The sequence below is a fragment of the Polyodon spathula genome, chromosome 2, assembly GCF_017654505.1.
Source record: "Polyodon spathula isolate WHYD16114869_AA chromosome 2, ASM1765450v1, whole genome shotgun sequence".
NCBI classification, from domain to species: Eukaryota; Metazoa; Chordata; class Actinopteri; order Acipenseriformes; family Polyodontidae; genus Polyodon; species Polyodon spathula.
The window spans coordinates 52443412-52461817 of NC_054535.1; the positions used below are offsets into that span (position 1 = coordinate 52443412).

Sequence of the window (18406 nt, forward strand, 5' to 3'; positions counted from 1 at the left end):
GCAAATAAATGCTCTAAATGACAATATTTTTATTTGGAATTTGGGAGAAATGTTGTCAGCAGTTTATAGAATAAAACGAAAATGTTCATTTTACCCAAACACATACCTATAAATAGTTAAATCAGAGAAACTGATAATTTTGCAATGGTCTCAATTTTTTCCAGAGCTGTGTATATATATATATATATATATATATATATATATATATATATATATATATATATATATATATATATACACACATAGCCTGGAATTAAAATGCATTAAAATAGCTTTTTTCCCCCTACTTATCTGCACATCCTACCCCACAACTTCCAAGTGAAAAAAAATATTCTAAAAATTTGAAGAAAATTAATTAAAAATAAAAACTGAAATTGTTTGGTTGGATAAATGTCCACCCCCTTGTAATAGCAATCCTAAATTAGCTCAAGTGTGACCAATAGCCTTCTAAATCACACACCAAGTTAAGTGGCCTCCACCTGTGTTAAATTGTAGTGATTCACATGATTTCAGGATCAATTCAGCAATTCTTGTAGGTTCCCTTTGTTGGGTAGTGCATTTCAAAGCAAATACTCAACCATGAGCACCAAGGTGCTTTCAAAAGAACTCCGGGACAAAGTTATTGAAAGGCACAGATCAGGGGATGGGTATAAAATATCAAAGGCCTTGAAAATCCCTTGGAGCACGGTCAAGACGATTATTAAGAAGTGGAAGGTGTATGGCACCACCAAGACCTTGCCTAGATCAGACCGTCCCTCTAAAATGAATGACTGAGCAAGGAGGAGACTGATCAGAAAGGTTACCAAGAGGCCAATGGCAACTTTACAAGAGCTACAGGCTTTTATGGCCAAGACTGATTAAAGTGTGCATGTGACAACAATTTCTCAAGCATCCACAAATCTGGCCTGTATGGTAGGGTGGCAAGAAGGTAGCCGTTATTCACGAAAGCCCACCTTGAATCCCGTTAGAAGTATGCAAAAAAATGCTCATGAGATTCTGTATCCATGTGGCAAAAAGTTTTGTGGTCTGATAAAACTAAAATGGAACTATTTGGCCTAAATGCAAAGCGTTATTTTTGGCACAAACCCAACACAGTGCATCACCCAAAGAACACCATCCCTACTGTGAAACAGGAACTTGGGGAACTTGTCAGGATAGAAGGGAAAATGAATGGAGCAAAGTACAGAGAAGTCCAAAGTAGTCCAAAGTACAGAAAAAAGTCAAGGAAGTTAGTTAGACAAGATCTCCCTTTCCACGCTGACTATCTCCCAGGATACTTTTACGTGATAGGTAATTTTCCATTTTGTATCATATTATAGTTTTCATAAGTTTACATATAATCGAAGTCGGGCTTATTGGTCTGTAGTTACCTGGTTTGGTTTTGTCTCACTTTTTGTGGATCAGTATTACATTTGCAATTCTCCAGTCTGTCGGTACAACCCCTGCGTCAAGAGACTGTTGCTTGATCTTGGTTGGCAATTTTTAAATAACTTCTTTCATTTCTTTGACTACTATTGGGAGGATATCATCAGGCCCAGGGGATTTGTTTATCTTAAGAGTTCTTAGTGCATTTAACACTTCTGCCTCCTGTTATGCTAAAGTTATTTAAAACTGGATAGGAACAGGTCGACACATGGGGTACTTTGTTCTTGGTCTCTTAAATGCTCTGCAAATGCCTTTCTTTCTCTGAATATTTTTTTTAATTTGATCTATTAAACCATTCTGGCAATTTTGTTTTAGATTTAGATTGGTCTACTTTGGGATATAACAGTTTTGCGCCTCTAGTACTACATTTTTAAAAGAGCCATTCTTTTTCTGTGGATGTTTCCTCTATTGTATTACTCCAATCTAATTCTATTAGCCTCTGTTTCATTCTTTCACAGTTTGCCTTCCTAAAATTGTAAACTTTAGTTTCAGTCATTACTTTTTGAGGTTTTAAAAAGCATTTCAAATGAGACCATGTTGTGGTCTGAGTTTGCCAGTGGTTCTCTGACCTCTATTTTAGTTATTCTGTCTTTGTTATTTGAAAAGACTAAATCAAGGCATGCCTCCCCTCTAGTTGGTGCCTTGACAAATTGTGTTAGGAAGCAGTCATTTGTCATTTCCACCATTTCAATTTCGTCAGTCATGCTCCCCACAGGGTCCCATTTTATATGGGGGAAGTTGAAAACCCCATTGGAATCGTGTGTGATGGGTAAGTGCAGTAATGTGTTACATATCTATAATGGGGATTGATTTTATTCTTAATACAAGGGCGATAACATGTGACTGTTGTGTATCTAGGTAAAGGATATCTGAGTGCTGACTGTAAACCAGGTTTCACATTTCCATATGACAACATATTACAAGTGCGAGAAAAAAAAAAGAAAACTGGCTTTAAATTAAAGAGCAGTGTTTTATTACTGTCCATGTAGTCATTCTTTACATTTAAACAAATACAAAGCATTAATCATTAACAGAAATAAAGTATAAATGTTAAAAAAAAAACATTTCTTTATTACAATGAAGAAACTACATTGCACTGAAATAGATACAAGGAAATTCATTAAAACAGTTATTTTCCTTTGTTAAAGGCTAACATTAAAACATATTTTTGAGACGGAACATAGCATTCCAAAAGCAGGACATTTCATTTGCTTATCAATCAATCAATCTATATTTCATATAATGCCTTTCATAGTAGACCATCACACAGTGCTTTACAAGATACAAAAAACAAAGCAAAACAAAAAAAAACATAATACAGTTGTATAGGAGAATTTACACCATCAGTGGCTAAATAGTTAGAACATCTGTTAATCTTGACTAATTAAGCCAATGACTGATGCAATTAAGTAATTGAGAACTCGGTTGAAATGATAACCAGCAGACCCAGTAGTTCTCCAGGACTGGGGTTGGAGATCCCTGCTAGCAGGTTCGCTGGTCCATATCAGATGGTTTAACAAACTTGCTGTGCCCTCTACCACAATCCCAAAGTTGCCACTGATAAGCAATGGCATGTCAATTTTTTTCACGCAGATTGAGGGTTCTGAAACTCCAGGAGCAATTAAAGCTGCTTCTGCTGCCAGCGTGTCACATTTCAGGACCTTGGGTGGTTTAGAACCCCCTTACCATACCAGACAGATTGCCCTTTCTCACCCATTTCAGGGTGATTGACCCAGGGTCTTCAAACACTTTGAACTCCCAAAATTACCGTACCCCTTGTTTTAAAAAGCTCTTTATTTAAATGAAAGCTAATACTTTTGATTTATATAGCACCTTTCATCCCATAGGATACCAAAGCTCTTTACACATAGCTGCTATTCTGTGCCAGCACACTGAAACAAGTGGTAAAAGTGAGGAACTGCTTCGCCAATTGAACTACAGGAGAAAATTTAGGTGGGCCAGATTGTAAGTGCCTGAACTGGAATTTAGCTATTATATTTGCATAGTCTAACTGTTTGAACATTCTTTATAGCCTACAGTTTAAAGTATCAGGAATAGATAAGGAATATTGTGTGTGTTCAGGGGTTGCATGGTGGTGTGTGCGGGCAGGGGTTGCATGGTTGTGTGTGCGGGCAGGGGTTGCATGATGATGTGTGCATGCAGTGGTTGCATGGTGGTGTGTGTGTGTGCGTGCAGGGGTTGCATGGTGGTGTGTGTGTGCAGGGGTTGCATGGTGGTGTGTGTGTGCAGGGGTTGTGTGCTGTGTGTTGATGTGTGTGTGGAAGGGAATTGGGGTGCAGGTTTGGTGCGAAAGGTGGGGATGGGGACTGGGGAAGCAAGGGCATGTAAGGGGTTGCAGGGAAAAGACCAGGAGGACTGGGGAAGACAAAAGTGTGAGAAGTTGTATTCATGGGAGATAGAGAGATGAGAAATGGTAGGGTAAAAAAAAAATAACTACAATCATTAATTTTCATTTTTGACTCCCAGTTCCCTTTCCCAAACTTTTTTATTTTATTTTGTGATTATTGAATTATTGTAAAAATAAATGGCTTGAGCCTTCATCTACTCATGGTTGCCTTCTCATTTCTGTCCCAAAAAGAACCTGAAACGCTGCAATATAGTGATGGACATTACATAAGCAAATGAGATATCTTTTTTTTTTTTTTTTGGACTACCATGTTTCTTCTCAAAAATGTGTTTTAATACTAGCCTTTAATGAAGGAGAATGACTAATTTAATGAATTTGCATATATCTATTTCAGTGCAATGCAGTTTCTTCATTGTAATACAGAAATACTTTTTTCAACATTTACATTTTATTTCTGTTTCTTCATAAAAAAAGTATTGTTTTCTTGGAAGAGTAAAACAATATATTAACTTTGATTCATGTACTAAGGGTTACTCTTAAATGAATTCACAATCCAGTTCTAGTATTCTCTTTTTATGGTAAACTGAGCATGCATGACTTAGAAACTCAGCTGTCAGGTGAGCAGAATATCCCAAAAGCCTGGGCTGAATTCGGAAAAGCAAAGTGACCCAGAATTTGGGATGTTATCTAAACACCAAATCGGCTCAGAATTTGGAACATTATAAAAGCAAAGCAGCTCAGAACCCTGAGAAAGAGCAGTCTATATGTAAAATTATGATTACATTACAGATAAGCTAATGAATCCTGTAACAAACTACAATAGTGGGCAGGATATATATTTGCAATTAAAATAAATCACTCAAACAATTATAGATATATACTATTTGAAAGAGAAATGTAGATCACCACAGAAAGCAAATTCTTACATTTGTGCATTACATGACAATTTATATAAAGTAAGTCACTCATATTTTGTTATATTAGTACAGCAAAATACCACATTATATTTTAATTGAAAGGTTCTCTCTCTCTCTCTCTCTCTCTCTCTCTCTCTCTCAAATTGAAATTCAAACTGGCTTTATTAGCATGACAGGAGTGATCCAGTATTGCCAACACAAACGGTACATAAAATAAAATATAGTGTTAATAACACACAATGTCAATCCCTCCCCCCCTTATCTTCCTTTTTAACAGAATGTAAACAATATAATACTCCCCCTCCCCCTCCATTTAATTTAACAATAAACAGTGCAGTTATATTGAGTGTGTACACACTATCCCTCAGGCTGTGACAGGCGCGCATTTACTGGTCTGCTGTCAGAGCCTCCTCTCCCAGCAGGATCTGCAGTTTCTCAGGGTCTATAGGGTCAAGCAGGTGTGGAAACTGGGTCAACTGACTCAAGAATTTAGGGGGTATGTGTCCCTTATTTGGCAGTATTTGGAGCAGGAGAGCAGAAAGCGCGCCTGTTTCGACTGCTCCCAGCTCACAGTAACTGCATAGCCTGTTCTGTCTGGCCCGCCAGTTCTTTCTACGGTGGCCTGTTTTGATGGCAAGGTTGTGGTCACTGAGTCTGTACTTCATTAGAGTTTGTCTTTGTTTGGGGTCTTTTATCCTGACAAGACATTGTGCCAGGGTAAAGCCCCTGTTCAGAGCCCGATAGCACTCCAATTTCTTAATTAATTTAGTTTCATTATGCCAATGCTCAGTGTTTGTCATTTTATTATTGAGATCAATTTGTTTAAATTTTATTGCTGTAATTTTGTCATTGGCACTATTGCCAAGCTGGTATTTCTTTGCTAGTTGTCTCAGGGGGTATCTCTCCAAGCAGAGCTGGTTGCTCTGGAATGCTTTGTGCTGGTAGGAGTGTGGGTTAGCCTGGCTCTGAAGACTAACTCTTTTAACTTGGCTGCTCTTTTTTCAATGGGTAGCAGTAAGGGGAAGCGAGTTCTGCCCAAAATACATGGTTGGGGAAGTTTCTATGTATATGTAAAATGCTTTTACAAAATTCTAAATGGAAATTTTCAATTTGACTTTTATCCCAGGTTTTGTCGTTACATTTTGAAAGTGGATCCCATATTTCGCTGCCATAAAGAAGGATTGAGGACTTTTTCAAATATTGCTATTTTGGATTGTCAATTTTATACACAATTCTCAAAATGAGTTTTGGCTAATTGCTTCTTCAATTTGGGTAAGTTCTTTGGACATGTATTGTTCCTTTTTCTTATTGAGGAGGTGTTTGTACTCAACCACATACAGAGTTTGGGATCATCTTCTGACCTCAACTTCAGCAGCTGCCTTAGGTTTCCCTCATTTTCCTCATGACTGCTAAAACCAAACCCTTGCAGTGCCAAAAACTGCACTGTGCTTACAATCTTCAACAGGCAAGATCTTGCCTCCTATTGCTGTTATACCAAAGCACTAGAGAGCTTCATGTCTACTGGTCTTCCCTCCTGAGCATGAGTTGTAACTGCTACCTTATGCGATTGACAATCAGCATGCTTTGCAAACCTCTCTAGGGCTTACAAACGGAGGGTCTGCATTTTTGGCGAGAGGTAAGTTTTTGCCTTTGAAAGCTTTTGTGCAATAAAAGCATAACACCCCTGTCAAACAAGGGCTGTAGCAGAGCCAGGAAAAATCTTTGAACCATTTCCCCTGAAAATGGAGAGTCCTGTTTGTCAGCGTTTGGTCTATAATGAACCTTGGGTTTGGCTGATGTGGGGTATTTCCAAGGTCAGCTCTTTCCGACCTTGCTAACTCTGTGGCTTCTGCCTGAAATGTCTCTGTGCTGGGCAGATGTTAATGTTCAGCTGATAATGCTCTCTTCTTATCACTAGCCTTCCTGCCTGCACATTCTCATTCTCTCTCTCTCTCTCTCTCTCTCTCTCTCTCTCTCTCTCTCTCTCTCTCTCTCTCTCTCCCCATCAATGTCTCCATCATTCCTGTGACAGACAAGGACCATTCCAAAAACCGGGCCTGTTTCATACCTCCACTTGACGCAGCACTGGCTGCGTTCAATAGGCAGAGCTCTCTGCCATGGTGCTACATAACATAAGTTAGCTCTTATTGAACGGTGTGTTATGGATAGAGAACTTTCAAGATGGAGGAAAATACTGCACTAGTATTGTTTTTGGATGAATATATGTAAGATTGTGCAGAAAATCTGCTGTTTAATGCCTCTATTGCACTTGCATCGAGAGCCAAAACCATAGCTTAATGACAGTGTTCATAGGTTTAGGCATAATTCTTTAGTGATTTCTGACCATTCTTCAGCACCAAATTGTTCCAGTTCATTCAAATTCCGAGGACTTCTCTTGTGCACAGCCTTCTTCAACTCATACCAAAGATTCTCAATTGGATTTAGATCGGGGCTTTGACTAGGCCATTCCAGAACTTTGATTTTATTCTTCTTTAACCACTCTGAAGTATATTTTGATGCTTGGTTTGGATCGTTCTTGTGTTGGAACATCCAGTTGCGCTTTAAACCAAGTTCTGCTGCTGAGAGTTTCAGATGATTGACCAATATCTTTCGGTATGCTAGGGAATCAATCTTACCATGTATTGGAACTAAATTTCCTGTGCCATTAGAGGAAAAACAGCCCCAGAGAAGGACATTACCACCTCCATGCTTGACTGTAGGTATGGTGTTCTTTTCTTTGTACGCCTCACCAGACTTTCTCCAAATGTAACGACTATCAGCGTGACCAAATAGCTATGTTTTTGTCTCATCACTCCACAAAACCTTTGACCAGAACTCATATCCATCATTCAAACGATAATGGGTGAAGAAAAAAAAATTGCTGGGAGTACAGCCTCACCTGGAGCATCCCTGCTAAAAAACAAACAATAAAATATTAAATCTATATGTCACTTTCATCCCGGTGAACAAAAAACCAAACAAAAAAACAAAAAAAAACAAAAACCAAAACAATGAAAATATATGTAAATGCATATATAATTATGGCCACCTACACCACCTCACAAATTTTGCTGAATGTGAAAAGTATGAAAATAAAAAATAAAAATAATGTGATATCTACTTGTGTGACTGAAGGTAATGGAGGGAAGGAAAAACAACCTAAAAGGAAAAAAACCTCCAAGGGTCCTAGACCAGCTAACCCTGTCCCCCTCTTCCAGGCCTAAAAGATTAGCACAATTATACATACTACGAGGCATCATATAGCAAAATGTAGGGTTTTTTTGTGTTTGTTTTTGTTTCAATATATACAAAAGATATGGTAGGGTTGGATCGTGGAATAAAGTCCTTCTTTAGGATATTATATCAGTTGTGTGGTCCTCATGTTCTAAAGTGTTGTGTTCTAAAATGAACAGGTGTTCATTTCTGTTGAAAAAAAAGTGTATTAAAACTGAAGTAAATGCTTAGAAATACACCCCCATTTAAAACTAGATGCACAATAAACACCAAAAAGGCATACTAGTTCTTTAAATATTTAAATGACATGGAAATGAGTCAAAGCTGTGTTTGTAGTCAAGCAGCTCAAACACACTGAGGCAGGCAGATGTAAAAGTCTAGTGTACATACAAGTAGATATCAATGGACTAGTAACAATGGACTGTTCTTTGGGTTTGCTTTTTACCTTGGTGCTGTTAGGCTTCCAGCAAGGTAAGAACACTTAATTTTGTATTGTGAAACCTGGAAGCAGTTGTGTTGCTTGACAAATTCTGATTGCAAATTGTAGCATACTCTATACCAAATGTTAGCACTTTATCCTACTGCACAACCAGTTGTGCTAATCCTATTATTATAGTTGGAAATGGTTCACTTTATTAATGATTTGCTTTATATTAGTTTGCAAAACTTGTAATGCAAGGTTTCAAACGTTACTAAATTGTACATATTCTTTTGTATGCTTGTTATATTGTAACTGTTGTTTTAGTTAGTTTAAAACTACAGGGAATTATAAAATGCATGTATCTGTACGTGACATTTAAATTGGAAAAAACAATACTTCTAGCTTAGTATACTTATAAGTTTTGGGTTGGCTGCAGTGAGTACTTTGTGCTGGTTAAAGTGATTGATGGAAACACAACAGTGAAACAAGTGCCTTTGTGCCGGGTCCTGTTTTTAGACTGCGCCAGCTTCAAAATATTTTTCATTTTCTAACCACCGTCCAATGGATGCAGGACGCTTCATTGGGACATGTGTTATCTGTGTGTGCAGGCAAGATTACACGATACTTCATGTGATATTAAATGATACTTCATGCAGTGGGGACAGCTACAAAACAGATGTCACAGTAACCATCCAGCTCTTTTTCTGTATTGTTTGAGATTTGTCACCTCGACAAAGACTGACTGTATAGTATTCTCTTCTATTTAAAGGAAGTTTGTTGGATTATAACCTCTATTGAGTATTTGTAATGTCAGTGTGCACATAAATGGAATAAAGTGTCTTGCTCCAGTATGTATCTTGGCAAATGTGATTTAATGCATGTGTTTACAGTACATAACTGACTTACTGCCTACAATCTTTTTTCATTTGCCCAGGCATTAGCTTTTCCTGTTTTATAGAAAAGACCAGTTAATAAGTAAGTATTATAAAACCCAATTAACCCTTAGAGTTAAAGAAAAAACAAAACAAAAAACAAAACAAAAAACAGTTAATTGTTTTGTAACTTACATTATGGTACAACACACTCACACAAAAGAAAAAACAAGTAAACACAATGCCAATAAGTAAACTAATAACTTCACATTCACATTCATGTAAATATTTCTTATAGGCAGGGGGTTAAAGTCTTGGGACTTACACTGATCACCCTCATTTTCTTAGAAGAAGAAGATGCTTGCCCAAATTTGACTGTACATGCACATTTGTTCAAAATATTAATCCACAATATATATATGTTTGTGTGTGTGTGTGTGTGTGTGTGTGTGTGTGTGTGTGTATGTATGTATGTGTGTGTGAGATATATATATATATATATAGAGAGAGAGAGAGAGAGAGAGAGAGAGAGAGAGAGAGAGAGAGAGAGAGAGAGAGAGAGAGGTCATGATGAGCTAATTTTTCACAGGGATTGTTCCACACAAAATACAATTTTAGGTTCTTGCCCACCTCACCGTCCCAGATTCTTTGATATGGCTTATGGAAGTAACTGGAAGTGTTAGGAAGAATCCCAAAATAAGCACTGAAAGGGGGCAATGTTTAAGAGGTCAAATTTTTCAAAATATTCAAGCCATTTTCATCATATTAGCTGCACATGCAAAACTATAGTTGACCATGTTAATGTTAATGCAATGGAATCAAAAAAGTGTAACAACGTCAATAAAAATGCCATTTTGTACTTGTGAGAACTTTTGAAACACTGTAATTACCACCATCTTTATAGTTTCTCCAGGTTATTTAACAACAGCACAGACTATATGCAGTATATCAAAAGGGATTTCAGATACATGGGCTTACTTGCTAAACTATGTACTGTATCTACAGTATTGTATAAAGTTTGGCAAAATCCTGACATATCCATGACATTCTCACGGAATGTTTCCTTCCTGCAGTAACAAATGTCCTTGTTTAAAAGCTCTTTGACGTGACAGCTGGATACCTACTGCAATAAATAATATCAAAATAAATAATAAAACTGTCTGGAGACAATCAAAGTTGCAAGTTGATTCATTTGTTTTAAAATGTTACCATTTGTGTCTGTTACTTGCAAAACCAAAGAGTAAGAATCTGTAAAACTAGTTAATTAGAATGACTTTAGTCTCTAACGCCTCAGCAATGCAAACTATTTTTGTGAGTTGAGATATATATACAGGGCTCGAAATTAACGCTGGCCATGCGGCAATTGCCGCAATGCCCCTCAAAATGTAGCCTGTGTCTATTCACGGCCATCATTGTCCTTTCAGAAGTAGCAACTTGAGACGCCTGTATTAGGAAGTGTTTGGATCGGAACAATAACATGATTTACGTGGATTAGTCGCATCATTTGGGGGGGGGGGACACAAAAAAAAAACAAAAAAACAACGAACACGACCCTACAGCGTGTAATAATGCCATCTTTGAAAAGAGTCTCGAAAACAACAAGTAAAATTGCAAAAGTCGATCATTTTTCAGGTTTGAAGTTTAGAAATGTTTACTTATACTTATAAGATGTTTTCTTTCAATTTAAAAAAAAAAAAAAAAAAAAAACTGTAACCAACTTAAATATAAAACGCTCTTGGGGATGCGGGTACCCGCATACTTTACGCACACAATGGTTTGTCGGGATTCTCAAGTTTGCAGTTGTCCCTTGGCCTCGCATCTGACACGGGCAGTTCCACTGCAGACTTTTTTTTCCCATTTTTTTTTCCTTTTTTTTTTTGTGAGGGTCAAGCTTTAGAATGCTGGCAGGCTTATACTCTTTTACAGGTTTTAGTTCCCGCTGTGGAAAAATGGCAAACATGGACCCAGAAACATCTTGGGTTGTAACGGACTGAACGCTGTATATTGCTCCCCTTTCACATGACCTCTTGTGTACAGTTGTGCGTTCTGCTTTAAATCCATTTCAGGCTTTCTTTTTGACTGCTTCCCAAGCATAAATAAACAACAGTGTTTTTCTGCTGTCAGAAAAAAATGGATCACTTCAAAGAACTTTCATGGCTTTTTTTCGCTGTCTGTTTGATAGTTCTGATGTTGGGTACTGGTAGTTTTTTTTTCCAAATGACTAGCTAGATAAGATATAGAAAAAAAATAAAGAAATGCAGTCAGTTAAATCCCCCTAGTACTAGCCAATTATATTAAATATGTTAGCAAATGAACTCCCCTTGAGTTAAGTTTTATGTTAATTATTCTGATATGCTTTTAAGAAATGTAACAAAAGCAGGACTTCACTTCCCCCTTTCCTAAAGCTTAGAGTTCTTAGTTCTGGTGCGGAGCGCAAAGCACACATAGCTTGCAATATTTAAGCGAGACAAAACATATATTATGATTGAATTAATTAAAAAACCCGATATCCTTTAATATTGAGAGCAGCGGGGATGCCTTGTTGAGTAGAATGGTTGGTTGTCCTTTGATCTTTATGGAATTTAGCTTTTGTGGATTCTATTGTTGTGCATTTTTGTTCTTTGTCCTTTTAGACAGAAAACAACTTTATGTTTGTGGCTTTCAGTGTTTGTTTCTGTTCAAAAATAAATACAGTTATAAGTGGGGGGAAAAAAAAAAAATGTGTCCCATTATTTTACTTGGACCCCCAACATTTCCTCTGGAATCTTTTTAGTTGAGAGTCCTGGATCCTCAATTGGAAAAAGTAAGAAATGCTGTTCTACAATGCATTAGTGTTTATTATTATTTGTCTGTCTTATGATAGATATATTTTAGTTTTCAGTGTATCCATATATGCAACACAGTGACTCAGCCTTTTGTATGTTGCGTGCAGGAACAAGATTTCTGAGTTTAGCTTATGTTAAACTGAGTAGAATATATGCTATTAAAGTGTAACAAAAACAATCCCATGGATTAGCGATAAAATACAAAGAAAACTGCATTTTCTGAATAAATAAATAGTTATCAAGTTAAACTTTGTTGTTTCTTTCTGTGGCTAATAATTAGCTTTATATATGAATTCGAAGCAAAATTACACAACATTCTACACTATGGCCTTGACTTAAGTTTAGGGGCCTTGGTACCCTCTTCACATTTATTGAACAATAAAAAATTAAAGCTTGTTTTTTTTTCCCAAAAATCTTTACTAATGTTCTAATGTTGCTCATTATTTATTGATGTGTTATTGTTGCACTGTAAGGATTATGTTGTGTCAGTTACAGTAGGACTAAATGATACAGTAGATTGGGTTACACGGATGCCTGTATGTTTGTTTTAAATATGTAAAAAAAAGCAGCACTTTAACTGTCAGAATGACTTGTTTAAACATTGCAAGTGCCAATGAGATAGTATCAAAGTGTCCCTTTGAAGGTGATCTTCATTTCATATGATTCTTGTTACCAGTTTGCCTTTAATCGAATAACACTAATCATCTATTTTATATAGTGCATGGATCACATCTCAAAGCGCTTTGCAATCTAAAAACACACTAACACATAATCATAAATAATCACACAGACTGTACATATTAAAACAGCGCCCTGAACACACATACTATAGAAATTCATAAAAGCAGATCTCCTACATAGGCTGATATGAAAGATACATTTTTCAGTGACTTTTAAAAATATCAACATTTTTTTTAATTGTCTGTGGAAGAGCATTCCATAACTTGGGCGCATAACAGTAAAATCTCCCATCTGCCCTATCTTCCATAGACCAGAGCCTAGTTTTCTGTCTCCCATAGACCGTAGCCTAGTTTTTGGGACTCTTAAGAGGCTAGCTTCAGCAGATTCCAGGTTTTTGCAGAAGAATATATTCAATTAACATATCGGAGACAAAACTGTTCAAGGCCTTCTATGTCAGCAGTAATATTTTAAAATCAGTCTTGGACTTAACAGATGTTCAAATGATTTAGATCTTAAATTCAAGCAGCCGAGTTCTAAACATACTGTAACCTAGAGCATGTTTTGAATTACGAGCAAGCAAGACGTTGCAGTAGTCAAGACATGAGGAGGCAAAGGCATGCATAAGTCTCTCTGCATCAGATAGAGATAAAATAGTTCTCAAATGGGCTGTTACATAGGTGTAAAAAGACACCTTGATGACATTTCGAACATGCGCTTCAAAGAATAGACAAGGATCGAAGATAACACCGAGATTTCTAACTTCAGAACTCGCACTAATTTCCAGCCTGTCAATGATCAAACTGAAGCTGCTCAATTGACGTGGAGAGCCAAGCAGCATAACCTCTGTCTTATTACAATTTAGCTGCAAAAAATTCTGTTGCATCCAAAATTTAATTTCTGCCAAACAGTGTGAAAGTACATTAGTAGCTATTTTTGTGTCAGGTGTAGCTTGTGAGTAAATCTGAGTTCATAAGTAAAAGAATGAAAAATAGCTCCATGTCGAGAAATTATCTGGCCAAGTGGTAGCATATAAAAAGTACGTTTTCACTGGGCCTTAAAAACAATGTCCAACAGTTAGTACCTAACAGGTGTGTCAGTCTCCATAAATACACAGGTAACATGCCACAGAACAGATCCGCACACCGAGGAAAAAAAGCGTACCAATGCTAAATTCAGTGAAAAACAACAGGCTAGAAAACAATGTGCATACTGTGCAAAAAGTGCAAAGTGCAGACATTTCGTTCAAACACTAACCATCATCAGTGCTGCCAAAAACAAAGAACAAACACACTTATAAATAGTTATTTCTATTAGCTTAATTGATGTGGTACTAATTATGTGCAAAACAGGCAATTGAAAACAATTAAAGTATGTCAACGGACCATATATACTATGTATTATGTGCAAAACAAAAATAATACAATAATAAGCAGTAAAATAAAATGTTCACAGCTACCAGGAGAATTACATCACAATAAAGTCATATTCAAAAAGTTAAATACATCATTCCAGCACATTGTTGTCATCTTTAATATATAATCAATATTTATAACTCATGATTAAATTAGATCAATTACACAGTTTAGACTATATCAGAGTTAAAAGAAAAAAATATAGCTTATAGCTTATTAGGGTCTACAGGAATTCAGACAAATATAACAGCACAGTAGTCTATAGAAAACACGATAATGCAAGTTCTTCATTCAGTCTCTCCAGTTTCAATCTCTCTTGTGTAAATAAAAAATCAATTTTGATTCGCACTGTAGCAATTTTTGGTCAAGATTTCCACCCTTACGTGCTATTAAATAACAAAGGCCCCAGAATAGCGCTCTGTGGGATAGCTGTGGAAACTGGACTGGAATTGGACGAATAACCCCCATCGAAACAAACTGCTTCCTGTCCGCCAGATAAGACTTAACCCTCTTATTATGTTCAGATTTTAGGTACATTGTTATGTTTTGGGTCATATTGAACCGATGCAATTTCAAACTAATTTAAACAGCCTTAAATTGATTAACTGTTTTTATTTGCAAAGGTTTTACTCTTTTATGCTCTTTTAGTCCAGGAGCTGTGATAGAACTTATTTGACTGCCAACCTGGGAGCTCCTCATTTTGGAATGCCTTTACCAGTGAGACGCTGTTGCAATACTGACAGAGAAAATTAGGCTCTGCCTTGTAGATATATATTGTTTTTTGTTTGTTTATAAATATTTCCAGGCAGGTGCAGCCATTTCCAGAAGTAATAATACAAATATAATAATAATAAAATAATAAATTAAGTTTATTAAGTTTGTTTTATTCCTGCACACAAATCTACATAGATAAATGCCACGGGTCACAGTGACCCAAAACATCTTATTTGTGCACATGACCTGTTCTTAAAAATGTCAAAGGTTCTGTTTTCTGTGTATAAGTTAAGAAAACTGGTCAAAGAATTCTGTTCCTCTAGAATAGTGCAGGGTTCTCCCCAGGCCTTTTCAGCCGGGCAGGCCGGTTGAAAAAACCTGAACCGCCCGTCTGTGCCGTTAACAATAAGGATTGATTGTGCTTCTAGCAGACTAGGTTACTTGCATGTTGCTGGGAAAAAATAATAATCTTGGAGCCACATAACAGTTGTGTTACGTCTTAACACAACATTTAACCAATCAGAGCTGAAGGGGCGGGTTTTCTGCGTTAAGCACTTCGAGACGCTAAAATGTTAAAAAGACTGCTAAAAAATAACCAATTATTTTCAAAGCAAAAACAGTGACAATGAATGCAGGGTTTTCAAAACAAGCCGGCGATCGGCGCAATACACCGCCTAATACTATGTTTTGGCAGGCTTCTTTATTAAAAATATTAAGATTATTTTCGGGTATTATCATTCAGGCAATTTTTTGTTGTACTGTTGTACTGCAAGGTGATATACAGTACATAATAGCTATACATATGCATCAAAAAAAGCATATTCCTTTTGTTGTGATATTGGTGCTTTTGAGAGATATTGGGGGTTCATGTATAGAGGCTATGCACCTTTAAGAAGAAAGGCATGATGGGATATCATCTGAACAAATACTTAAGTGCAGAGGTGCTGGATTATTACACTCCGGTTTCATGCAAGTTATGGTGACCAAACATGTGTGAGTACTGTTGTGTAAAAACAATGGTTAAAATGAACAGCTGTATTCAAACATGTAGAACAAAATGCCCTGAAAACTTAAAGAAAACAATTTAAATGAAGCAGTAAGCTCAATAATTAAGCTAAAAAGTGAAAGGGTTCCAGTTTTTTTTTTTTTTTTGTGAACGCCAATAACCCTACGTTATCTTTCCCCAGTCAAATTGTAGAGTGCCTAAACGAGCACGGTAATTTACCATAATAAAAAACAGCCATGAAAATGAAAATGTGGAACATAAAAAAGTGCAACCAGATATAGTCAACAAAATATAACACATTATTCAAATTTTTATATTTAAGGTAAGGCAAGTTTTATTTTTCCATTAAAAGTGCTCCCGGCTATAATGTTTTGCCACCTCCCTGTACAGAATTCGTGGGGAGACCCTGTAGTTGCTTCTAATATATTTTGTCAGTATGACAGTGACAGGGTTTATTTAGCTTACTGTTTTATTGGTTCTGTTTTCCAGGTTGGGCTAAGCCTGTAATCAAGCCAGGTTTATCCAGTTTAGTTGTAATCAAAGGTGGCAAACTTGAACTTCAGTGTCAGGATAACTCCAGTGTGCAGTGGTTTTTGGAAAGATCTGGACGGACAAAGTTGAAAAGAAATATCAAGATGGAGGGTGGTTCCAGTAAAGTTGTTATTACTAATGTAGAACCCAGAAGCATGGGAAGATACATTTGCATCAATAATAACTCTTCTCTTGAGAGCTCCATCTACGTGTTTGTAAAAGGTAATTGTTATTATTATTATTATTATTATTATTATTATTATTATTAGTAGTAGTAGTAGTAGTAGTAGTAGTGTTGTTAATATTATTATTTTAAAAAAATAAAGAAACAGGAAGGAGGATAAACAAGCGTTCCCACATTGCCATTTTGCTCTATCTACCTATCCCTTTAAACCTAAGCCTGATTCCTATGTTGAATTGTATGTAAGAAGTTGCTATTATATAGTTGGTATGTGAGGTCATCTTTACCCCATTTTTTTCAGAATGAATCAAAGCCGTTTTTCACTCTAAACGTTTCTAAATTTATATTTTACAGATCCTGAAAATCTTTTTTATCCTTCAATTATTACGGACCTTTCAGTAAAGGAAGGAGAGGATCCAGTCATTCGATGTCTTGTGACGGACCCTGAAGTCACAGGCTTCAAACTGGAGAGGTGCGGGGATGATCCACTTCCCAAGGGTCTGAAAAGTATTGTCAGTGTTGAGAAGGGCATTACCATAAAAAATGTGCAGAAGAGTTTTGAGGGGTGCTATGTTTGTTCTGCCAAAAGTAATGGAGGGAAGATATGGAAGTCGAAATCATACAAATTACAAGTTTATCCAGGTAAGAGCAATTGTTTGATGTTAAGAGGGGTGTAATCAGCCATGAATAGTACTAGAGAGTAAGAAAATAGGTTTGCTTCTGTGTGATCATGCTTTCTTGATGTAGTCTTATACAGAAGTTCAGATTTCCAGAACAAATTCAGACTCAAGAAAAAGTAACATTAGCTACTTGGAGCCCTTTTGTTCTTTTTTGGTTTTTTTCCAAGGCTTGCCTGATGATTCCTGGAAAAATTAACCTAAAGTGAATAAACAAATATTACCCAAAGGCAGGCAAAGCAGGGTGTGATACTTAAAGGGTACATAAGGACCTTTTTATTTTATTGTTACATGTTCCCATGTGTTGCAACTGTTTACGTAAGGTGTGTGTATTGTTTTAATTATTTATTTATTTTTTTACATTTTGACCACTTTTTTTAAATTACACTCCCTCCCTCAATATGGCTTCCCATGTACCCGCATGGAGCTCTCAGTACTACATTTCCCATCATCCTCCTGCTCACTGGTAACTCCATCTCAGTTACATATGTGAGCAAGAGGATGATGAGAAATGTAGTTCTGAGAGGCCCAGCGGGTCTTGAGGCAGAGAATGCAATTTAATAGTTTAAAAAAGTGGTCAAAATGTAAAAAAAAATAAAATAAACAAGTTAAAACAATACACAAACCTTACGTAAACAGTTGAAGCAACACATGGGAACACGTAACACAATAAAATAAAACGGTCCTTGTATACCCTTTAGGCAATAGCAACACCAACACATTCTCTCTAAGTTAAAAAAAGGGATCTGGGTGCTCTTTAACCACTCCCATGATCACCCTTAACTGATCAGGGCAGGCTGGCTGCAAAAAGCTTACTTTGCAGCCACTGTTTAACTCTCACTGCAGGTGTGCTTTGTAAGCAAATATTTTATTCAAATAGTTATCAGAAAGAACACTGCTTCCTTTGGGAAGGGAACGGCAGAGCAAAGAGTTAGCTATGCTCATAGCTCCACATATGCAAATACCAACAGTCTGCACTTAATGCGCACTGTGATCTTGTTGCAGGAATGCATCCATTATAAACTACAAGAGCTAGTCACATTAAGTAATTATGTTGTTGTGAATGTTTGATGGTTTGTGAAATCCCGATGTTTTGATTTGCTAATGCGAACATTTTCCAGTACAAAAATTAACTGTAACTA

General features: G+C 36.6%; 1 protein-coding gene across 2 annotated transcripts in view; it reads left to right on the forward strand.

The window, feature by feature from the left end:
• Positions 1-8312: 8312 nt before the first annotated feature.
• LOC121298152 (mast/stem cell growth factor receptor kita-like) overlaps positions 8313-18406 on the forward strand; it is a 35647-nt gene continuing 25553 nt past the window's right edge. The window contains exons 1-4 of one of the 2 annotated variants that reach the window (XM_041225057.1): positions 8362-8415; positions 9300-9340; positions 16365-16628; positions 16942-17229. In XM_041225057.1, the coding sequence (XP_041080991.1) occupies positions 16511-16628; positions 16942-17229 (406 nt within the window). In that variant the 5' untranslated portion in view covers positions 8362-8415; positions 9300-9340; positions 16365-16510. Of the gene's footprint in view, positions 8416-9299; positions 9341-16364; positions 16629-16941; positions 17230-18406 lie in introns of both variants that reach the window. The other variant, XM_041225048.1, reaches the window with a different exon arrangement.